Here is a 25,704-nt window from a genome sequence, read left to right on the forward strand (position 1 = left end):
ACAAATAAACTCATTCACAAAGACCTTAACATCCTATTCATTGCAGAATTAGCCCAAAACAGATATGCGTCTTTTCATTCACAACTCCTTAACCATCCTACCCCATTAATTATTAATCTTCCACCCTTAACAATCCTTGATAATCCTCCGAGGCGTCTAAAAAGAAGATGGCCACGGGACCTTCTAATTTAAATTAATGTTTGAAGTACGACCAATGGGTGGTTCCTCCCCAAGATTTTCAAGTGTATATGAAACATACAACATATTTACTTATTTTATTATTTTGTACAGTTGTAAATTACATTAAATAAATAAAATAAGATGTTTTTAAAAAATCCCAAGTCCGCATAAAAAATTGTTGTTGCGCGAAATCTTCCAAAAGAGTCTACTAAATACGGTTTAAAAATTTGTAATCACAAAAAAAAGTTAACAAATAATTTTAAAAACATTGAACATTAATTTAAAGTTGTTGAATTTAGGTTAAAACCATAACCCGAAAAACTGATGAAAAAATGATTATTTTACATTTTTGTATATTTTGATGTACAATAAAAAACTTCCTGGAGTTAAAATGTTTCATTTTTTATTTTTTTATGATTATGGCTACAGTAAAAGGCCGTTTCGTTCACACTGTGGGGCGTTGCAAAAATATTTTTTGTCATTTGTTTCTACTTTCCCAACGTAGAATCCTGTCTTTTACTAAGCTCTCATAAAAATACTTCTTATATAAAATATAAATAATAATATAAAATTATTGAGTTATACCTAATTCAATAAGTAAAAGTTTAATCTACTTTATTTAATTTTTTCTCACAATTTTATAGCAATTAATTTTATTTCCAGTCCATTTATTTAATTTATTGTTTTCGTTTTGTTTTTTGAAAAATAAATTAAAACTCAAAGCTGTGGTACCTCGTAAGTTGGAAAAAAACTTTATACCATAAAAAAATAAATAGAAATTAATGCTATATTTTGGAGACATCCCAAAAGAATTACCGAAGTGAGAACATTTTTTTAAGGCATTCTTCAAAACGATTGTTGAGGCGAGAAGTCTCTACGATGATGCATTGAATTTGTTATCATTTATTAAAGTATTAAAATCTTATTATGGGTTTTTATTAGCTACGAGATATCAGGGCTTAAAAGAAGACTTCTTGTCTATCTCTTTTATTTAGGATGCACATTATCGGGAGAGCTACAGTTCAACGACGATTCGATGACAAAGTTGAATAAGAATCTGGATAAGCTCGTCCCCTCGTGCTTGCTTAAGCCCGAGCAGAAGGTCAACATTGTCAACTAATATGTGTTCCCGGGTCTTACATATACCCTCTCCAAACTGCTCCCCTCACAAAGCTAAGTCCTGAAATCCTAGATGGCGTAGACACGATGATTCACATAAGTGTTAGAGCCATTAAGGGCTCCTTGCGAACACCTCCACGGCGATGTGGTATACTCCGAGGAGGTACCGAGGGCTAGGCTTGATTCGCTGCCAATGGGAGGCTCCCCTACAACACTGGTCCATTGCTCAGCGGCTGTCAAATGTACCCGATGCTCTATTCCAGTCAACTTTATTGTTCAGCCATGATCGCTGAATGTGCCGATAGATTGTGAGTTGATCGGGGGCATCGGAGTGTGAAAGCTCTACGACTGTCGCTACGTGAAAATGTATTCGATGAATGGGCTAATTGCAGGTGGCAGGGCATTGGAGTACGCCATTTCAAAGAGACCCCGAGAGAAAAGAAGTTTATATACGATAAACAAATACTTACGGGCTCTGAATGGTCCAATGCCCTGAAATTGAATATAAATTATGCACCCCTACGTGGAGTCCCAAGTGTCAGCGAACAGGATAGAGAAGTTGGGTCCCTCTGTCGCAAATGCAACAGGGAGCCGGAAACACACAACAACTCCGACATCATAGAGTGAAATACGAGTTAATGAAGCTCCTAAAAGAAATAGGTTTTGCCTGCTTCGACGAGGTCTACTGTGTTGATACGAATGGATCCTCAAGATATGCGGATATATTTGCTTTTCCTAAGAAGGGAAAGTCGGCAATCATTCTGGATCCCACTGTGAGATATGAAAATAACGACCTTGACCAGGCAAATAAAGTAGATAGGGAAAAGAAGGAAATCTACGAAAAATGTATCCCTTTCCTCAAGGAGAAGTTCCGTGAGGGCTTCGGAGAACGAGACTTCAACGTGAGAGGCCTCTGGTTCGGAGCCCGTGGAACGATTCCCAGCACAACTAGGAGCTTCATGGAGGAACTCGAGGTCGATGTCCAGGACGTGGCTAGGATGACAGAGAATATAATACTTGACTCCCTGGGAATCATCCACCACCACATGGATGGAAATTAATGAGTAGGGGAGTTATCCAGAGGTGGGATGGCATGCATGCATCGCATATCTTATTTGTTGTTTTATTTATTACTTTATTATTTTTAATATTTTAATATTTGTTATATAGGGAAATTTGTTGATCAAATGAAATAAGGGTTGTGAAATAGAAGGGAAAGAAAAAAAAGGAATAAATTGAAAAACTTGTATTTAGTTTGTAGACTGGAATTAATTGTAAAAGAAAAGTAAAAGGAAAACTGTGGAAAAAAAATGTTATCTTTCGATTATATTATATCATATAAAAATATGTAATTTATATATGTCCGATCATGGATTGATAAGTATGCTGTGTAATGTAGCAACCCTATGTATTTGGGCAGCATGAATGAATAAAGCATTTCTTTCTCTTCTGCAAATGATGGGCTAATTTACATTTGTAAGGAAATAGGGATGATAATTCGTATAGGAACATTTAATTAGAAAGCTTGTTATTTACCTACGTAGTATTATATAATTTTTTAAGATGTACTTAGGTACATAATTGATTTTAAAACAATAAAAACACAAAAATGTAATTTGCAAACCGCATACTTAATTAAGGGAATTTTACTGAATACCGTATGTGGGCCGCGCTAATGGCCTTTTGCTAAAATACAATTCTTAGGGAAGACAAAACAATGATGCCTGCATAACAACTTTTTCGGATCCTAAAAAGGTCATAGCACTAGTGAAGTAATTCTACCCGATTTCACCACTTTTTGCCAATCGTATAACAAAGTTATGATAACTTTTGACAAAAAAAGTTCAAAATTCGTCATTTGTATAAAAACTAAATATCGAAGGTATGCATCGAAATTGACGAATAAAAGTTAAAGGTCTTCGAAATGCTTAATGAAGTAGGTTTTTTTAGACGGATTCAGGAAAGGATGCTTTATATGCCCAGGTTACAAAAATAAATAAATAAACAATTAAACTAAAGAACGGACACGAAATACAATAAAAAAAAATTTATATTTTTTTACAAAAAACAAGTTAGTTAAAATCTTTCTAAAAAAAAACGCTTACCCCAGAAATCCTTTTAATAATGTCCAACACAAACAAACAAATAAAATGAGTTTGTCTCACGAGTCGATTACTGTGAATTTGTTATACATTTTTCTTAGTACGAAATCAAAGTCAACCAGCCCAAGACGAATTTAAACCGACACCGCTTCTTACACTAAGTTCGTAGCCAAAATATTCGGCCATCCAACACCTCAATGATTGTTTTTTTTTTTTAATTACAGTAGGTAGTAGTAACATATTCTAGATTTTAAATGAATAAAAAGCACCTTGAAAATGAGCTGTCGGTCATAAATACATTTTCTTATACCTCATATTCAAATTATCATCTAGTAGAGTCTTATCTGCGTCATTTAAAATTCTTTTTGGTGTCATAAAAATGCAAAGTTGATAGATTAAGTTTCTTTAGAACAATGAAAAAGCTTCTTGACTCTAAAAGATATTTTTGGCCGAAAAATATTTATTTCTTGTAAAACAGGTATTTATTTATTTTTAATAATGAGAACAAATATTCTCTCATTATTCTACAAAATGAACTGATTTACTTGAAGTGACCATTTTTTTTTCTGCTTGATTTTTCACTGGTCTGAATTTTTTTCTAATTCTACATTAAAAAAATAAATAAAAAATAAGCATACATTTTTATATGTACTTTTTTTTTTATTAAGTAATAAGCGTAAAATATTATGGAAAAATATGACTTTTTTTATAGTTTTTGTTTGCAACCCCAAGGTAAAACATATACAAACCAGGAAATGTGCACAATACTTTTGGATGCAGAATCAACCATAAAATAAATTTAGTTAAAATTTTCAACCCCTGACTGTGCCCTCCTCATAATAACAGGGTGTTGTTATGAAGTTGGTGGAAAAAAAAAATGAACAGGCTATATTAACAAATAAATGTGAAATGAAATATGAGTTTTGAGTCGTACAACTAGGTTACGGAACTGGACGTCTATAGTGTAAGAGGTCAAGCTACGGTATTTTTGAACATCTCGTTCGATGATCCTAGAATATTAGTGTGGAACAGAAATAATGCTTGGAAGTGTAACCTTGATATGCATGTTGACAAGGTTTGTATATCTAATCGATAAAAATGTATAGCAATGATAAAACAGAACTGATAGTTTTCTCAGTATAGCTTAATAGTGGTGTTCTAAAGTAAGTAATTCAAAATTAAACATTTTGAATTCTGTTTAACTTTACTTAATGTGATTTTTTTAATAGGGAAAATTTCATTTTAAAACGATGGAAATAAAAAAATATGTAAAAATATGGAATGTATTATTTTCCTTTTTATTCCTTCTTTTTAAATTATACTAAGAAAAAAGGCAAAAGTTAATAGTTCTAATTGTCCCATCTTAAAAAATCATCCACGGTTATGAACAGAAGAATATAATTACTAAATTAAACAATTGCTGAACAAAAAACTCGTGGGTTTCCTGTAATATCTGATTAATAAATAAGCAGTAAGCTTTGTCATTGTTTGTTAATTTTGAACTTATTTAATTTTAATAATTTTGCTAATTAAATTTAATATTTTAAATTATATTAAAAATGAATTAATATACTGAAAGCGTCAAATGAGATATTTCGGCTCTTTAGTGGTCGTTAACGTGATTGGAACACCAATCAAACATGTCAAAATTACTAAAATGGCAGATGTCACTGATTTGACCATAGAGTGATATCACTTCCAAGAGTTACAGCACTGATAAGAATCGAACGATCTTCCTTAACAAGAGGCGCACAACAATCCTGTTGTCAACAATTCTGCAACCGTGTGTATGAAATAAAAATAAATAGAATTAAAAAAAAATTAAATCATTAAAATAAAAATAAATATTAAATAAGAGAGACTAATGTACTAAATCCAAAATTAATGTATCAAGAAATCGAAAAAAAATATTAAAAATAATTTTAGAAAAATTAAATTAAATTTTCTGAATTTTTTTCTACGCACGGTTTTGTTTCTTGTTACCAAAATTTGTTATTTCGTCTTAAAAAAAAATAAATAAATAAATATTTTAGAAACATCCCCTAAAGTTTAATAAATTAATAATTTTTTCATACATTATAGCTGCTGTTTTGTTTTTTTTAATTTTAATATAGCGTAATATAAAATAGTGAGATATAGTGAATAAGAAGAGGAGAAACGAACTAAAATATCTACTTTATTTTATTATTGACGAGTCTGGTAATATTTGTATATTATTAAATTGAGTTATAGAGAATGAAAAATATTTTTATCCGGGAATTTTATTTTATAGAACATCAGAATTTAAGATAGTATGAATAATATAAATAGTATTACATATAAAGTAGTATATATATAAATTCAGAAATACTCAAAAACATTTATAGTACTTTTTTAATGCGCGGTTATATTTCTTGTCAGCTAATTTGTCTTCATGTTACCAAAAAAAAATTTACTTTTTCGACCAAAACTCGAATTATAAATTACAAGTTTTCATTTGAGTTGCAAAGGATTTGTTAGTAATTAATATTATGTTTTCTTTTTAATTATCCTGTTACAACGTTTGCTCATTACTGATCTTTTAAAAAAATATTTTTTGATGATGCATATATTTTTTTCAGAAGAACAATGTGATGGATAATGGAGGAAAGGGGTTTCGGGCTCTTAAAGTATTAAATTAAGAAGTTTATTATAAGGTTATTAAATTAAAGAAGTTTAAAAAGGGTTATTTTTTCCGGAAAATAAAAAATAATATAAATAACACATGTTTTTGTTGTTCATTGTGTTGTGATTTTATAAACGTATAACAAAATAGGCATTTAAGATTGTATGGATATCAATTTTCGCCCGAGTTATAAGAGAAAGTTTCTTTAATAAATGAATTTTACTCAGGAAAGTAGACTAGATGCGAGTTTCAAATGACTTTCTAAATTTAAATGATTCCAATATACATACCATCGATCTGTGCTGTGTTTTTTTCTACTAGAAGGATCTCCGTTACGTTGGATTCCATGTCCGTGCACAGCGCATTGACCCACTGCTCCGTACCAGCTCACAGCGCTAGCACAACTGAATTAGGAATATAAATGCCTTTGATAATGAAGGTAAACAGGTCGCCTTCAGCCAAGCTATTAGCCTATCCGATATCTTTATTTAAAATTTATTAAAACATACAAAAAAAAAAAAAATCGAAGGAAGAACTTTAACCTTGAACGTGGCTTTCATTCAAGAGTTTTTTCCGTGCTATTCTTTCCCAGGTTTTTAAACACCGGAGTGTCGTCTTTGTACTAATCATAGCGGCGATTAAAAACTGCATGAATAAAACTTAATTATATAATTTTAATCGTTTAAAGGAAAACCTACTCGCTATCTGTATACCTCCGCATTAACAATTTTATAAATTCGTGTAAAAAAATAAATAATTAGAAGAAAATTAATTTATTGGTGCATATTGCTTCCTAATTAAAGAAGTTTTATAGGTAATTGACAAAAGATAAAAATTGAAGGCATAATGGCCGGCAATAATGTGATAACCAATGTTTGGCTGTGGTAGTGTGAATAAGGTAGGAAATGTAATTTTTCATTATGTTTTTAGAATAATGTGAATAAGGTAGGAAATGTAATTCTTCATAATGTTTTTAGAATTAATTTATCATGAATGAAATGTAATTAAAAAATTTAATTGATAATTCCTGGAAAATGGCTGAAACGTTGTAGGGAGTGTAAAGATAATAAGGAAGTTTCGAGACAATATGGATGTTTTTTGTTATAAATAATAGATGATAATGTTTATTATTTACACCAGTTCTATCACAAGTTATGAAGGGTTTAGTTAGGTATTTAACCTGAGCAACGAGGTGATGTAGTATATTGGGCAAAAAGCAATTACAATTAAAATTAAAATCACGTAATTTATATTTAAGGAATGCAATTTATTATTAATAATGTAGTTTGTTAAAATTATTAAAAATGGTTCTATAATAAAAGCTGGTATTTAATGGATTGTCCTTGAGAATGGCCGGGTTGGCCGAAACGTTGGACTGGAGAAATAATGAAGAATGTTTCCAGACTTTTTTTATTTCATTTAAAGAATAAAAACTAGTCTCAAGAAAGTGAAAATATTATATATAAATTACAATTACTATAATTAGCAACTGCGGAAACGAAATTAAAATTTTGATTCGTGATTTCAACTATAATTTTATTAATGGTCTGAAATTACAATAGCTAGTTGAACCAAAGTAATCGATATACAGCCAACTATATAATTGCAATTACTTTTTTCTTAACACTGCCCAGTAGTATTTGTAGTCCGAAATCAATATAAAGTTGATAGAACAGAAAAATTTCACCATAAGTAGGGAATATAAGCCTAAATAACACTAAAGCAACCTTGATAATGCTTGATTTGTCGGGTGTAGAATGGTTATTGAAAGAGATGGATTAAAAAACAAGAATTCTTAAATACTTTTACTGTGAAAAATTACGTTCTATAAAAAAATATAAGACAATGTTTATAGACAATGGTAGTAGGGATTATATAGCTCATTCACACAATATTTACAAATATATAAATTAAATGATAACAAAATAAACAATAAAATAAATAAGATTAAATGAATAAATAAAATACAAAATTAAACTTAAACTAAAATAACGCCTTAAACACAATCATTCCTATTTACAGTTAGCGTGGGGAACTCCGAATTGAGCTTTTCCTCCCACACTTGTGTAGAAAAGAGCTGGACTCTGCAAGGTCCCCGGCACTCTCTCTCTACCGCGTCACTGGTTTTAAAAGCCAGTAGAGGATGAGTGAGGGCACTAGTCGCAGACGCTCAGGACTTGGGTGGAGAACTGGGCTCAAGTTATTAAAAAAATCCGTAAATATAATAAACGGAAGTGGTGAATTCTTGAGATGAACACCTCATAATAATTTTTTCCACGATTTTTAGATCGTTTGAGAAATCAGCACAAAGCGATTTTCGCCTAAGGTTATTGGTGGGTTTTGAACAGCATTCTCTATAATGAGCGATTAATCAGCAACTAGGGGAAAATAGTTTTAAACTAACAAAAATCTTGTTTTGAGATTTGGTTTTGTATGGACAATATGACAGAGAAAGGGAAACCTTGATCATGACTTCCTTTTTGAAGGAATCAATATGTTGGTAGATGGAATGATGGCGGATGATAATAGTTTACACAAAACGAACAAAGACCGAGGAATGTTCGACCTCTTAAGAAGCGAACGCAATGGACCAACGACCAAGAAGAATGTATTAGGACGAACGTGGCTTAACAATGAGGTAGCTTTCGGCTTTTCACCAATCCAAGTGTTTGCAGCTTAAGGAACTTAGTGAATCACAGTTAGCACTGAAATTTCATCGAAGTTACTGTTATTTCTTCTTATTGGTAGGTATTATTATAAAATGTATAGTTATTATAAATGTATTACATTAAGTTATAATACATTAATTATAGATGATTTGATCGCCCGATATAATGATGGAAGAAGAGGATTTGTCAAGAGCCGCATATGCAGTATATATTTCTGTGTAGTATGCGGAATATAATAAGCAAAAACGACGTTAGTGACCTCTATTTTAAAAATAACAGCTCTGAAAAGCGTGAAACGTGTCATGAATAGAGTCGAGCATTATGCAAATTTGAAATTTATAGTTTTACAATTTACATTTGAAATTATCTATATATAAATGGTAATATCGAAAATTAGATTACTATTTATTATTAGAACATTATTATTTAAAATAATCATTTTCGATTGATATTTCGCTAAGCCATTCTTTGAAATAAATACACAAAATAATTACCACAATGTTAGTTATTTCAAAAAGTTACGTAAAAGAATGACAGGAAAAGTATTATCATCGTGGTCTAACCTTGTGCTTCTTTTTTCTAACTTTATATATTTTTCATTTCATTTATATTTTTTTTTGTTTTAATATTTGAGACATATTATGTTATGTACCTCTTTGATAGAAGGTTACAGTGTGTTTTCACTTTCAAGTTAGTTACTTGTGTATTTACTTAATTATGAAATAAAGTGGATTCTTATGGAAAAGTGTTCATTGGATACCCAACATTTGGCGACGAAGATAAACATTTTGACCATCTTGTGAAGAATGACAGAAAACTATTCTGGAATCAACTTAAATTCGTCAGCATCAGTAAACAAAATGACTACGATTGGGAAGCTTCCAGAATTTCAAGCATAAGGAAAATGGGAAGATTTTATTGAACGATTTAAGTTTTACCTTGAACTAAACAATATAAATGAAGAAAGGAAGAAGAGTTATTGCTGAGTTTGGAAGAACACACTTATGCGATGGTAAATTCTTTGTGTTCACCTTCCTCACCCAAAGACTTGAAGTTTGAAACAATTATTGAAAAATGTAATAAGCATTTTGGGGTTTTAATAAACGAGTTATTAGCTGGAATTCGAGATGAAGAGATGCAAAGATATTTTTGTCGTAGGTATGAGGAGCAGGATCAGTTTTGATGAGCAGCAATTAATGGATAGGGCAATTGCCATTGCAACAAGCATGGAATCAACTGAAAAACAACAGAAGTTGTTCCTCCAAGGTGAGGAACAGACTATTTATAAAGTTAAATGCAGTAGTTCTAACGCCACACGGAAACTAAAGTGTTATAGGTGCAATAGATCCAACCACTTGGGACCTGGATGCTATCCGAAGGACCACATTTGCAAGGTCTGTAAGACAAAGGGTCACTTTGTGTGTCATCACACACACACACACACAAGAAACAAAAAAGGCATTGGACACAATTTTAAAAATCATCAGCCAAATAATAGTAACTTAGTTGAGGAAGATACTCAATATATTTTTCATATTACTAAATATGCAAATAAACTCCAGGAATTTTCTACCTAAATAGAAATAAATTCAATTGAAGTCAATTTTAAAGTAGATAATGGAGCTCATTTAACTTTAATTAACACAATGACATACAAAAAACTATGGCCTGATAGAGCCAAACTGGGGCCTGTGTTCTGTTTCTTTTCTAGTGCATGGAAAGCGACTTCTAAACATCCTTGGGCAGACCCATGTCCGGGTAAAGTATGGTTTATAAGCATGGGAATGCTTCCTCTTGTATTAAATGAAGAAGATGAGCCTAATCTCTTTGAGAGAAACTGGTTCAAACCCTGAGGCATAACGATTGAGGGATTAAAAACTGTTTAGCTAGAGCTTAGTAACTATTATTCGGATATTTAAAAAAAAATTCCAACTCACCCTTAAAACTTTAGATGGCATAGTGGTTCACCAATTCATATTGAAATCAAGGAAGGGGCATCACCAAAATTTTGTAAAGCTCAAAGAGTTTCCTATGCGTTTAAAGATTCTGCAATTTCAGCTAAACAATGGACAGTGAATTAGAAGATGCTACGAGCTGCCGACCAGTCGGACCGGGCTACTCCTGCTCACTTCGTCCTAGAGCAGAATGGCAAAGTAAGGGCCGTCGGTGACAACAAAAATACAGTTAATCCTCCTATTAAGGACTCAGAATATCCCTTGCCAACTGTAGCGCAAGCCCTAGCCACTCTTAATGGAGGTGTTATTTTCTCACAGATAGATCTTCAGGATGCAAATAAGCAGCTCAAAGTGGAAGAAGATACAGCTAAATTATTGACTACTAGTACTCCGATTGGGTGATTTGAAGTCCTCAGATTATTAATATATAATATATATATAATATGACGGATAATCTATTAGTCTTTCCCTCAGGACCTTTCAAAAATTCATCGAGCCACGCCTTCAAGGAATACCTGGTGTGTTTGTCTATCTGGAAATTTCTAAAAATTCAGGGTCAATTAGTCAAAGAGATATCACACGTATAGAAGTACTCAAACGTTTGGAAAGCGCTAATCTTAGAATAAATTATGATTAATATGTTTTTGGTGTAACTTCAATGGAATTCTTGGGTTATATAAATAATAGATACATGTGTAAACTAGATTTTAATTTAAATTAAGAGAAATTATTGTATCTGTATTCTGATTGTCTAGCAACCATACGCCCTGAGATTAAGAGTCTCTCTCTCTCTCTCTCTTTTTATATAATAAAATTAAGAGTCTTTTATATTATTAAATTTGAATAAATTATATTATCCATTTAAGAATAAAGTTCTTAAATTTGAACCCAAATTATCTTTTATATTTGAAAGAAAGGTATAAAAACGACAAAGATTCATTTTATTTTTTTTTTAATAAATTAAAATTATTACATTATAGAATAGACAAAATGGGACTAAAAGCTCTGAAAAAAAAGATAGAAGCAATATCTGGCATACCTTCACCAAGAACCAAGGAAGAACTTCAACTATTTTTCAATTGAATAAACTTCTACGCTCTCTGAGCTCTCTGAAATTGCTGAACCCTTATGGAGACTCTTGGACAAAAATAAGTCATGAATGTGGTCCGAGGCACACCGGCGAGCTTTTGAACTTTAAAAACAAAAATTAATAGAAGAATCAATATTAACACATTTTGATGACAGAAAACGAATTATTGTTAGCGCGGATGCTTCTCCTTATGGAGCCGGAGGAATTGTGGCTCACCTAGATGAGCAAAGGCGAGAGCACCCAATAGCTTACTGCTCACATACGTTAACCAAGACTCAGAGAAATTATTCTCAGCTGGATTGAGAAGCTTTGGCACTCGTCCATGTCGTTAAAGCTTATCATCAAAACGTATAGGATCGTAAATTACTACTTAACACGAATCATAAGCCACTTTTGGGAATTTTCAATTCACATAAGAAGATGCCTGATGTCACACCCGAGCTCTAATGTTCAGGCAGATCGAACGGTCCAATCCGTGAAGCTTAGCCTTAAGAGACTTAAGAAAAATACGTCATCAACTCCAACGAAGTTTATTTATTATTAGAATATTATTATTATTTAAAATAATCATTTTCGATTAATCTTTTGCTAAGCCATTCTTTGAAATAAATATACAAAATAATTATCGCAATGTTGGTTATTTCAAAAAGTTATGTAAAAGAATGACAGTAAAAATATTATTATCGTGGTCTAACCTTGTGCTTCTTTTCCTAAATTTGCATTCACACTGTCATTCAGTTCTAATTTTTTTTTTTTATAATCGAGACATATCGATAGAAAAAAGTAGTATTAAGATTAATTATTTAATAAATATAACTTATTAAATTAAAACAAAATACAATGATCTAACTTTCAGTCAAAATAGACAGAGCAGAAAGATTAATTTTCTACTTATTAGTTTAGTAAATTAATTTATGAGACAAGTGTGTCTGTGAGCGTTCCTCCGTTTGCACCAGGAGAGGTGACCCAGCGCCAACCCTTTGATGCTTTTGATATAAGTCCGAACTTGAACCAACCCGTTGGTTCGGATTATAATTTATATAACCTCGGCTAATAAATCCTTTGATTGTCATCCGTTGACCTAGATTTGCTTAATGTGCCTCAAGGCAAACCGGCGCGTTGACTCAGATTCCCTCAAGTGCAAAGTAGGTGAATATTGACCTATGAGGTAGTACGTTACCATTAGAAAGAGGTTGCTTAGTGTACACGCCTTTGAACCAATTTCGACCAACGGAGTGGTTGTTTGTCGTTAGAAAGAGGTTGCTTAGTCCACACGCTTTTAAGCCAAGTTCGACCAACAGAGTGGTTGGTTGTCGTTAGAAAGAGGTTGCTTAGTTTACACGCCTTTAAGCCAATATTGTTCAACGAAGTAGTTGAATGTTGTTTGTTGACTATCACTTAGCGCCATGAAACCGCTTGGCCGATATGTAGACCGAATACCTTGACCAACCCCATTATTTTTGCTTTCCAACTTTTGCTCCCATGTATTGGTAGTCGTTCTTTGGCACAAGTGGGCCCAATTAATACGCGTCTTTATGTAGATGATGGTCCAACGCTAACGCGTTATTATTATATTTATCTATCCAACACCTTGCATAGGACGATGATCCTTGTGATTGTTATGTTTTTGTGCATGATACTACATTTAATAACTTAAAACAAAATAGAGATACAAATAAGAAAAAATATAACTATATCGTAAAATTGTAAATCATTATTGTCCAATGCAATTAGTTTTGATTTTATGTGTTTATGAACTGCTTAATTTTTATATCTCTGTACGGCGAAGTTTGCATTTCTTTTGTAATTTTTGTTTTTTATATATTTTATAGCTTTTTTTTTTTATTTTGAAAATTATTTACCATTATATTGAGTTGTAGCCAACTCTATTTTTACAGGGGCTATCTCGGAAGACAAATAAATAATAATAATAATAATAATAAAACTAACATCGTAGTGAGCAATTAAGAATAATATTATTATGGTATAATATTAGCGATAGTATTTATGTAAGTAATGGCAATGTGGTCGTAAAGCCATTTATAAATAGTTGAAACTATTTTTGTTTTTCCTGACCGCCACCTTGACCATCTCCATCTAATTCACATACGGCTAATCCGATACTCAGTAAAAATATGTTCAAATGTCCTACAATCAAGTTTTGCTGCATCAAGTTTTGTACATCAGCATGATTATGCAAAACATGCATTGCTGTAGCTTAATTATGATTATTTACTTTTAATTAATTGTATTTATAACATAACAATTTTCGTTTATTGTAACAAAATGACAAGAATAAACGAATTTAAGTTGAGAAAGAATTCGATCTAATATAGAGAACGTCTTACCTTCCATCTTAACATCTGAGAAGCTCCACTTATTCATCGTTCTATTCTCTTCTTGGCAACTAGTTTCAAACGGGAAGCGATGCCAACAACCCGTCCTAAGACGATCGACCCTTCTTAACAATATATATTTTTTTCGTAATTCATTAGTATCGTTGCAGTGAAATTTAAAATTTCACAATCCAGCTCAAAACTCGAAATATATACAAAAGTAAGTACATGAGTATCTTAGATGAATAGTTTTCTTACTTTTAGGTGATTTGTAAAAATTATGAAAACACAATTCAATTTATTTTGGTTTGTTGCCTACGAAAACTTGAGAAAATTTATGAATTGGTGCTTCACGTCGTCAAATAATGATGTTATGTATTAGTTTTAATATTTTACATTCATTTATCTATTTGTGGATTGTATAATAAGGAGAAAATTTAGGACAGACTAACTACTCAAAAACTTTGAATTTTCGATGGAAATGTTCGTTTGGAGGTCCCCTGAGTCCAAATAACCTAGTGTGTGTGTGTGTGAACAGCCTAGCTCAACAACAGTTTTACGAAACTGAAATTACTTATTTAAGGCGGGTCATATGGCTGAGATGTTTCGATAAAATCGACAAAAAGAAAGGGCCGCTTTATATTATCGGTTTTTCACACTTTTTCGATTTTATCGAAAACAGCTTCAGTTTTTTTTCATATCTTAATTGAAATTTACAACAGTAATTTTGATTTTTGTTTATAATAGAGTGATACAGGTGAGTAGAGAAACTACTCATTGGTAGCACTCTAATCACGTTTTTATATTAACAGGTCTCTTGGCCATGTTCTTTTCAGGCGTCTTGGAAGATTGTCAAGATTGCAATGTTAGAATCTAGTGGGTTTGAGTGGTTATGGAAGGATTGATTTGTGGTTCGGGCTAGATCGGTTACATGTGGAACATTCAGGTCTTTATGAATGATTTATGACATGCTAGTTTACACGATGTCAGAGGCTGTGGAAGTAATCACATTCACTGTTATAGTCAATATCACCATAGTCGTTTAACAGTCGTTTTAATTTCACTATTGTCAGTGGTTCATTGATAGTGTCTTAAGAGAATGATGGGTGCTCACAATCATAGAACGACGGAGACATTGACAGAAAAAGCAAATTTTTTTATTAAATAGTTTGTTAATTCATGTAATTTATTGTTTTTTTCCTGATATAAGTACAAAATAAATGACAACATTTATTTTTAAATTGGCCAAAAATGCCCTTTAACATTTCAGAATTTTCATGTAAATAAAACAGTTAAGAAGATAAAAAGTTCAAGGTAGAATAACAGGTATAAAATACATGCAAAATTATCCATACTGAAACATTAGCAATAAAAAAAGAAAAAAAATTGTTTTTTTTAGACAAATTTAAATGCTACAATAACTTTTTAACAACACTTAGAATTAGTGCCTGAAGATTGACGGACTGTCCGAAACTTCGATACAACCATTTTATCTATGTAAAATTAATGAACGCTATTTAATCGCTAAGAAGGTTAAATCCAAAAAAAGTAAATAAGTACAATATTTTTTAATTAAAAAAATATTTTTGAACTAAGATGGGAAAATCAATAGGAAAAATGTTACATTGCTACAGAACTAAATACATTTACAAAGATTAAATCATTAAAGTACCTAAAATCTACATAGAAAAATTCCTGATATTTAGAGACATAAATTTGTATAAACTAAGTCTATTTAAGTTTTTGGACAAGCTAGTGTTAGTCTGTCATGAATTAATCTTTGTATTTAAAAAAGATAACATCTTTATCTAGAAAATTATAGTTAAACACAGCTGAGTCAATGATTTGTCTTTATAATATGATAACCACTTCAGCTCCTTCTTTAATACGTGCTTCAAACTGACAAGTGATTGTAGATTACTGTATCGAATTTTGTTATGGTAATGACGTAATCAATTAACTAAAAAATGTCATCAATCAATTCTTGATTAGTTAATTTAAAAGTAAATCATTAATGTATTTTCCATTTTTGAAATATAGATCGGAAACTCTGAGGAATAACTATATTTTATTGTATTGGAATTTAACTCTGGAATACTGATGTAATTAATGTGAGTAAATTTTACCCACCTTCAGTAAAAATGTGTTTTCGATTATAGGCAACAGAAGCGGACTTCAAGATATATTCAGTAGCCGTTAATGTATAAGCTGTAAAAAGATTTTGAATATCAATTTTCTATTGGGATTGTAAGTTTTACACATGTTTAGCATTGACAGTATATTTATGAGACTAGTATTCATTCACTCAAATTCCATACAAACAATTCCAACCACCCAAATCCTTTGGTTCAATTATTATCCAGTTTTACTCATCCATACTTATCATAAACCAAATTCGATAATGGAGTTCTGGCAATTACCAGATACTTCACTCGTGTAAAGAGCGTTTGTGACTTATATGGATTGTGCGGGTATATGGGTCGATGTATGACATGTCACAATCTCACAAGAGGAGATTGTTCATAAAGCAAAAAATGATATAAATTTCCGGACCAACCCGCCCCCCTAAATCCCAGAAAAAGTCTTCTATTACCTTTCAAACATTAATTTAAAACGGGAAGAACAGACATAAGTTAGAAAATTAATTAAATCTAGCGAAATTGAAAAAGTCGCTAAAATTGGAAAATGATGTGAAACCCGTGAAGATGAGAAATGGGCGAGCTGAGAGTGGTCAATCAGATGCCAGTATTTGGTCAAGTGACCTATAGTGGGAGATATTTATTTAAATTTATACCTCGGCCTAACCTTAACAATTGGTCACGTAACCAAATAAGGCTTCTGGTTGGCCACTCAGCGATGTTCCAGATTACCACACTCTCCACCCTACGGTAGCCTTCCTTATCTTACTTTTAAAACAGACACTTAAAGCGAGTATTGGTTGATATATGGCATGTCACAATCTCACAAGAGATCATAACACCAAAAATAATAGAAGGCAATCCTTCTCTGCCAATCCGCCCCACTAAACCCCGATTTAGCGACGGTCAAATATCATCTTTAAAACATTAACTTAAAACGGGAAGAGGAGACTTAATTTAAACTGTCCTTGTTTTTGAAATTTCAAGTTTAAATCATTCAAATATCCTGTAAGGTCGACCAGAAATGCTAAGACACTTATCCATTTTGGGTCACTCAATTCAGATAGTGGTTTATCTTTTATTTGTTTAAAATCTGCTATCTCATTTCTAAGCTCGTATAACCGTTTCAGAATTTTCTCTTTGCTTAGCCCTGACTTCACAATAATATGTTACGTCGTCATATTCGGCTGACATTTCATCCAAAAACGCCTTGAACTGACGATGGTTTAGCCTTCGGGATCGAATAAAACTGATGGTTTTCACTACCACATTCATAACATTCAGGAATCGAATGGACTTGGTTGGTGGATAATGCAATCAAGGACTATCAAATCATCTTTTTGCACATTTAATTCAGTTGCTTTTCCACTCAAAATTCCGATGAAACCTTTACGTAAGCCGATCATAGAAGGTGCACCATCTGTACATACACCAAATGTGCTGAATACCATCAGCCTGTCCAAAATGTCTTCAAATCAGGGGATAGGATACTTCGTCTACGGCATTTTCGTTCTGCTTCCTGTAATCAATCAAGACCCTGTACTTTTCGGTAGTTTCACCAGGTGCGCTCTTCTTCACTGCCCACAACGGACTATTTTACGGGAAGTACTGTCAATAATTATTCCCTGGCGTTTTAAACTTTGAAGCTCTTTCCGGATGTGATGACGTAGCGCCTGCAAGTATCTCCTCTCTTTCACGTATATCACTTTGTCTTGTTTTAGCGAGATCTCATGAACCGACCTCCCGGTCGTCCTGAGCTTGTCCCCTTCTTTAAAAAAGATATCTTCATATTCCCTCCTAAGGCTTCGTCTCCAGTCCTCGGCCTAGTTGATTGTTCCAGCCCGAGCGCCCGCGTTCTGTTGAAAATGGCATTTGTACATTTTACTTCCCAACTTGATACACCATTTTCCATTGATATTCTTAACACAAGCTCCCACTCCCACAGCAGGTCACACCACACAATCACTTTGTATTCCCTGGGCATACATCCTACGATATGTACCTGCAAGTTTTCTCTACTAAATCTCTACCGTGCCAACCTAAATCTCCACCTCGCCTTCTACCTCACAAAGGCCACCCAGGGTGATTAATTTACACTTACATTCTTGAATCTGGTGTATCCTCTCTCCACTACACAGCTTTTCTAGGGGTTTTCGGCACATAGTGTTGGAACTGCCGGTGTCCACCAGACACCTCACTCCTGGTATCTCTATTGTAGGCAGACCGCCGCTCTTCTTCCTCACGTAATGATTCAGCAGTGTGCGGTCGCCCCTCTGCCGTCATCTCCTTCAGATGTCTTTCTCTCTCCCGTTCTTCGCCTCCATCTGCCTCATCTGCCTACTCAACCTCCAGTTGCTTCTCCGTATCTGTTGGGCGTTGATCTCAATTGGTTCGTCCCGGTCCACATTTCTTTTTCGGTACATTTATGGGCACTGTTTGGCTATTTGCCTCTTATTTTTGCATTCGAAACATCTGGTGCACGGGAAATGCGCCACTAGGTGTCCAATCTTTCCGCATCCGTGACAAGCCCTCTTGCCGACTGATGCCTCTGTGTTTTGCCTGGTTCAGTTTGTTTCCCTGATTTCTTGCCCTCTCTCCCCCGCTAACTAAGTATTCTCTCCTTTGCCAACAGTTATAAATATTCCTAGGCTGATTGCATTCGATCCGAGTCCATCCCGGACTTTTCCACTTCCATTCGGGCCTCCTATTCCTGGGCGCTTGTGTCTATTAGTTCCTGAGCACACTCTACGATGGAGTGTTCCCTCCTTCTTCCCTAGCTCTTTCGCCAACTGAATCTTTAGTACATTGATACGAATTGCACCTGACCCTTTACCTGAATTGTCTCCATCATCTCGATCTTATGGTTTATCGGCGATTCTGTTGTATCATGCCAGGAATTCCGCGGCATTCTGCCCATTAGAGTGTCTCGGTTTTTTATTCTCCCTAAACATCATAAATATGTCCTCTTCTGGGGTCCACCTTCCTCCTCCAAACTCCTTCTTCAATCTTGCCTTGATCACGCTCCAGGGTATCTCCTTATCCGCTTGAATTTAATTGAGGATAATTCTTTTCACCCTGCCCTTAACGCCTCTGCATCCTTACTGTCGGAGGTCGGAAACTGCCTTGACTGCATGAGCTTCCCCTATAGAGACTCTCGGTAATGGCTTCATCTCCGGGTTGACTGCAGCTACAGGCTGGTTGTCTCCTGCTAGAGGTTGGTTGGCTGGAGCTGGAAGTGAGTTGGTGAAGTTCTGACCCTCGATGTTTAGCTGCTCTCACTATTTCGTTACCGGCCATAAATCAGAGAGAACAAAACAAAACAATTTTTTGGTATCCAAAGATCCTGGGTTTTGGCACCAGTTAAGTGTTATCAGGTTCGAAAACTGAAACAAAAAGGAATAAGGGCCATGTAATGACACTTTCAGTTATAACTGGAACTCAGTTTTATTCATCTCAGCTTTATTCCTCTATATACTCGTATATGATATAATAAACTGATCGCCTGATTGACATCGAAATAACAGCTGACTCAGGCCGTAACTTATAATTAATCTAACATATTTTTATTCATTGTTGCTCATAAATATAATTACAATATTTTAGCGTTTTACTTCATACATTGAAAATGATTCAAATCTTGAAAAACGTTCGATATCTTACGAACTATTTGACGTAGAGATGCCATAAAGAAATTCATAATAACATCTCCGTAAGACTAGTAGTTTTCATGATATTTGCCAATCTGAATTTATATTTTGTTAATTTCTTTAATTTTGTAGTTAAATAAACTGTATCTAGGAAAATATTGAACGTAAAAAGATCAATTAGGGCTTAATTTGAAGCTCGTTAAGTACAACATAAAGCAGTTCATAATGATTATTTTCTTAAAAATAGTAGTTTTTAGATGATTTGCCAAAATAAGTTCAAAAGATGATTTTTTTTTTTCCTCGTTTTTTTAGAGAAAATAATACTGGATTTGGAAATAGTGTATCTCAGGAATTATTGAAAATGAGCAACTTTATTAGGTCTCAAATCGAAGCTAGATAAGTGTAAAACTAATTAGTTTATAATCATATTTCAGCTACTTGCAATACTTGAGGAGTTGGCAATAAATCTAAAAATATGTAACGGCTCCCAGGAACTCCAAGGGAGTGGTCAACTTTTTACTATAATTTTTACATAAGAATCCGCTGATAGAAATTAGTTAACACTCACTTGTAAGTATAGCAAATGCTTAAGGTATTTTTATTGGACTAACAAAATTTGAGATATTTGTAGACTTTGTAGCAGATGCAGACTTTGTTATTTGTTAATGTTTGTATATTTGCATTCTTCCAATGAAAAGCGAACCATTTTTGATTGATGGTGCATGAGTAGAATTACGTGATTGTATTTTGTTATCCTGTGGGAGACGGTAGTGATGGGGTATCTCTGGTATTAATAACCCCGTGGCAAAAGATACAGTTATAATCAATTCAAAACTATTTTAACCTTGGTAAAGATTGCTTTTATTTAAATTCAGCGACCGTATAAATAAGTTTCGAGTTTTCAACAGCTTTAGCAAATATTTAAACGGAAGATATTTTAAAGTTAGAAGAAAACACTAATTTTATTAAAACTTTTTATTATTGACAATTACATTACTACACCTTTCAACAGCCTGATCTATATTGACAATTTCAAGTAAAGTTTGTACTTGAAAAAATTAAAAAATGTAAAACAGAATCAAAGTTACTGACGAATTTGTAGTTTAAAATCAGGCGTATTTTATTCTTCTTTTTTTTTTTCATTGGTTATTTTAGGAGTTTCCCCTTTTAAACCTCCTGGAACGGTCACTGAAGTCATGAATGAACATAATATGGACTATATTCGTGTCTCAAAATTGAAATATTAGGTCCTAATTCATAATCAGTGTACATATAAAATATCACTAAAAAGAAGAAATTTGAGTTTATTGGCTTACTATTATTTTTTTAAATTATGTTAACATTTAACTTTAAAAATCTGAAACTTATATTTCAAAATTACATAAAGCGGTTGCCGGTTTGAATTTGCTCTATGAGGTTTTGTTTTTACTTCGAAGGGAGAATCCATAGAATAAATCCTTTATTTATTTTTTTTTTTTTTAATAATTTATTTATTGTTATTTACAACTGTATACACATATATACAACAAGTAAATTTGCTGTAGGTGACATAATGACATGCTAAAAACATATGGAGAATCTACCTACTGATAGAACTCCAATAACATTTCTAGAGGAGAAGATCTCGAGGCCATCTTCTTTTCAGACGCCTAGGAGGATTATTAGGTAATGAAGGAGAAGCCAGGTTAGAAACAAGTGGATTTGGGTGGTTGAGAAGTTTATTATGGAAGGAACGGTATCTAGTTCCGGCCAAATTGGCAACATATAGAACATTGAGGTCCTGATGGATGAATTGATTTGTGACAAAGTAAAGAGCATTAAGGATTTTACGAAGGATTTTGGACTGTAAGGATTGGATTCTGGAGGTATTTGATGGTTTAGTGGAGCCCCAAAGCTCAACTCCGTATGTCCAGATAGGCCTTATAATAGTCATGTAGATCAGTCTTTTGTAATGGATTGGCAATTTAGACCGTTGGTCTAGTAAATGTTGCAATAGTCGGAATCTACGAGCAATTTCTTGTCTTTTTAGTCTTGTATGAGGATTCCATATCAGTCGTTTGTCGAGATGTAGTCCTAAGTAACGGATCTGTTCGACAGGAATAAGTGGGGTATTATTAAAGGATATTGTAGGGAAAGAGGTCATGGGTTTACGTCGAAGGGTAAATGTGATTTGGTGGGATTTATGGGAATTTATTTTAATCCTCCAGTTTTGGCACCATTCTTCAACGGTGGTGATGTAGGATTGGAGGGTTTGGGATACACTGTAAGGATCATTGTTCACTGACAATAGACATGAGTCGTCGGCATACGTGGTGAGGATTGTGTTAGGATGGGTTGGAATGTCAGCTGTGAAAACTATTAAAGGATAGGACCAAGGATACTACCCTGAGGTACACCAGCAGACTGACGGAATAGGGATGAACAAGCGCCGTTGTAATTTACTTGAAATACTCTGTCAGAGAGATAAGAACGGATAATGAGGAAGTATGTAGGGGGTAGGAATTCACGGATCTTGTATAGCAGACCTGGGTGCCAGACTCGATCAAAAGCCTGTTCTACATCAAGAAAGATTCCCGAGCAGTACATTCCGCGCTCCAATGAAGACGAGACATCAACCACACGATAGAATAAATCCTGAAATTCTCAATTCAGGCCTGAATAAAAGACATAATAAAACTAGCAATCAGCAATAAAATTCTGTAATTAGTCCTTACACACCCTGATTATTAAAAGAACGAATTTTATACTTAAATATTGATAGTGTGTTCGAAAAAAGTTATTTGAATTTAAAAAATTGAGTTTAAAATAAAAGATCTGGCAATAACTATTTTTGTTCTCGTAGCTCATAATTTTCATTGAAACCTTTATCGGTGGGAATGTCAATATTTATTTCTCGGGACCGCACAGTTTAGCCTAATAGCAACAATTGACCAATGATTATTTTAAAATAAAAATGTAACATTTAACTAACTTATATTAACCCTGAATTGTACTCAATGGGATCTAGGGGGAAGGAATATGTTTTAGGAATGTTTGATGGGACCATGTGGGTATAACTAATTTGGAACATGAAAATTGGAAATGGGTTGAGCCGTCCGCTAAAAAAAAAAAACTACATATTCGGAAATGGACAGGATAAACATATTTAGTACAGTATTAGAAAAAAAAAATTAACTCTTGGAATATCAAAGTATAATTTAAGAAATAAAAGCTGTGTTTGGTTTAATCATTGTCTCAAAATATTGTTGTACTGGTATAGCCACAGACGGACAGACACAACATATTTGATCCAATAACTCCAGAATCTTGAGCTCGACTTGTTTTAAAACATTCATGCTATCTAGTTGAATGATTTGAGCAATTAAAAATAAGATTTGGCTGTGCCTTTCGCTCATTGTTATGCTAAAACAATATTTTAATCATTACGATTTCTTTATACAGTGTCTGAATAGCAAGTGAATTCATTAGAATTAAACTTATACTAAAATCGACGTATATTTTATTGCTAAAGTCATATGTTATTCGATTTTAGCATCAATGAGTGGGCTAATTTCGTTTTTAAATACTCCATAAAGTCGAATAACGGAAGAAGAATGGTCAAAATATCTTTATTTGGAAATTTAAAAACAAATTAATCGAATCGGAAAATATTGGCTACTTAAATTTCCCACAATACATTGTACATTAGGTGGACAACTTAATATCAGACATAGAGAAAAATAAGCAAAAAGAAGGTAATTAATCCTAATCCATTTTCATTAGTTGAAAAAAAAGGTTTTAACATTATTTCCTTCCGATTGCTTAATAAAGGCGGTGCAATAACTTCAATTAGAAAGAATGAGTCTGATCAAGGGTATGAAAAAACTTTCGAGGACACTACCTGTTTACAATAATACAATTGAATTTGTTGATCAAAATAACAACATTGTTTATTGTTTGTATACCATTATAATCCCTTTTATTCTTTCTTAATGCAACTAGAGGGTTTCAAATTGGGTAAACATTAAGATTTTTGTTATTATACTGTTGACAGCCGCGAATTAAATATTGACTTTTCAAAGTAGGAATCGAAACCACAACATTTTGAACCGAAAGTGCTCTGTCATCATAACCTCAAAATAACTTTGAAATAGATGCATTAAATTAAAGTTGGATAGAATCAATATTTACTGTCATCATATTCTTAATAAGGTTCACCTTTTATTATTAATTACAGTATTTGTATCCAAGATTTTCATTGGTTCGGGACACGTACCTTCTATTTCCAAAGCATTCTTTTCTAAAAGGCCTCTGGTTACGTCCATCAAGAAGAAATGGAAACTTGACCACGCGAAAAACCTTCCTTACCAATAACTTGGCAAGTACTACCTAACCTCTGCGAAGATTACAATATACTGAGACCTGAAGAGCTTTTGCCGATAAGGTTGAGAAACAAGTCTACGTCACTGTTATAGTGTAAATTATGCATGAACGACTGCAGTATCTATTTTTGTGTATTATTGTATTAAGTAAAAAACAATTTTTTTAATAAAACCTTTAAGAAATATATCAATTGATTGGCCATATGTGGAAGTGGTTTCAGTACGAACATTTATAAGGACGTACTTGATGTATTAGGTCTAATAAAAAAACAAGAATTATTGTATCTTAAAACATCGAAAAAAACAGCTACTTAAAAGAATAATTCAGGTATAAAAAGAAAGCTTATAATGTTTAAGCTGAATATAATCAGGAATGTATTCATGTGTGACGCCCAAGTAGTACAAGAGCCGGCAAAAAAAGCAGTTATTTCACCCCAATTTTTTTATTACTTTAATGAAATGTATAATTACTATACTCAATCGATAAGTCTGCAAGTATAGGTAGGGGAAATAAGAAATAGCAGTTGTTTCAAAACGTTAAGACAAATTATTTTTTTTTTAAATCTCTATATCTTTAAAACTACCAGCAGCATTGGAAAAGTTAATGGAACATCAGTTGAAGAAAAGTAAATTTTCTAAAATATGAACCCTAGTAGAGCTATTTTTTTTTTTTTTTTATTTATTTGTTGATATTTACAACTGTATAAAAAAATACAACCAGTAAATTTGATCATAATGACATATGATATGATACAGGATGTAGAGAAACTACCCAGTAGTAGAACTCTTAAACAGTTTACAATATAAGGTCACGAAGCCATCTTCTTTTCAGGCGCCTTGGAGGATTGCCAGGAATGGAAGAGGAAGCAAGGTTAGAAACGAGTGGGTTTGGGTGGTTAGGGAGTTTATTATGGAAGGAATAATATCGGGTTCGGGCTAGATCGGTTACATAAGGAACATTTAGGTCTTTATGGATGGTTTTATTAGTAACAAAATAAGGAGCATTGAGGATTTTACGAAGGATTTTGGATTGTAAAGATTGGATACGAGAGGAATTCGAAGGTTAGAAGAGCTATTTAAGTTCAATAGTTTTAGAAATATAGCTTTTTAAAAAGCAACATTTCATTGTATTGTAAAATCAGTAGTTAGTGAATTTATTTTGAGAAACCTATGTCTCAAAAACCATTCGACGTACAGATGTTCATTAGCACTAAAATTAAAGCTAGTTTAATACAGTATAAAGTAGTTTATTACGTTTATCTTCGTAAGAGTGGTAGTTTTCATGATATTCAACAAAATAAATTCACAAAATTTTGATTTCTAGTTGTTCAGACTAAACTGTTAATATTTGGAAAAATATATCTCAGGAACCATAGAACGTACATATGTCTGCTAACACTAAAAATAAAGGTGATTTAACTTACTGTAGTGAGGAAGTATGTAGGGGGTAGGAATTCACGGAT

The 25,704-nt window shown here is 32.9% G+C and overlaps 1 protein-coding gene across 3 annotated transcripts in view; it reads right to left on the reverse strand.

Annotated features, from left to right (window-relative positions):
- LOC106680410 (uncharacterized MFS-type transporter C09D4.1) overlaps nt 1–24,263 on the reverse strand; it is a 58,335-nt gene extending 34,072 nt beyond the window's left edge. Inside the window, exon 1 of one of the 3 annotated variants that reach the window (XM_014420109.2) lies at nt 24,136–24,263. In XM_014420109.2, the coding sequence (XP_014275595.1) occupies nt 24,136–24,184 (49 nt within the window). In that variant the 5' untranslated portion in view covers nt 24,185–24,263. Of the gene's footprint in view, nt 1–6,335; nt 6,475–14,107; nt 14,148–24,135 lie in introns of those variants that run through there. The other 2 variants (XM_014420111.2, XM_014420108.3) reach the window with 2 other exon arrangements.
- Between the last annotated feature and the right edge of the window lie 1,441 nt (nt 24,264–25,704).

Source organism: Halyomorpha halys, unplaced genomic scaffold (assembly GCF_000696795.3).
Source record: "Halyomorpha halys isolate HHAL.00 unplaced genomic scaffold, Hhal_1.1 Scaffold260.1, whole genome shotgun sequence".
Taxonomy (NCBI): domain Eukaryota; kingdom Metazoa; phylum Arthropoda; class Insecta; order Hemiptera; family Pentatomidae; genus Halyomorpha; species Halyomorpha halys.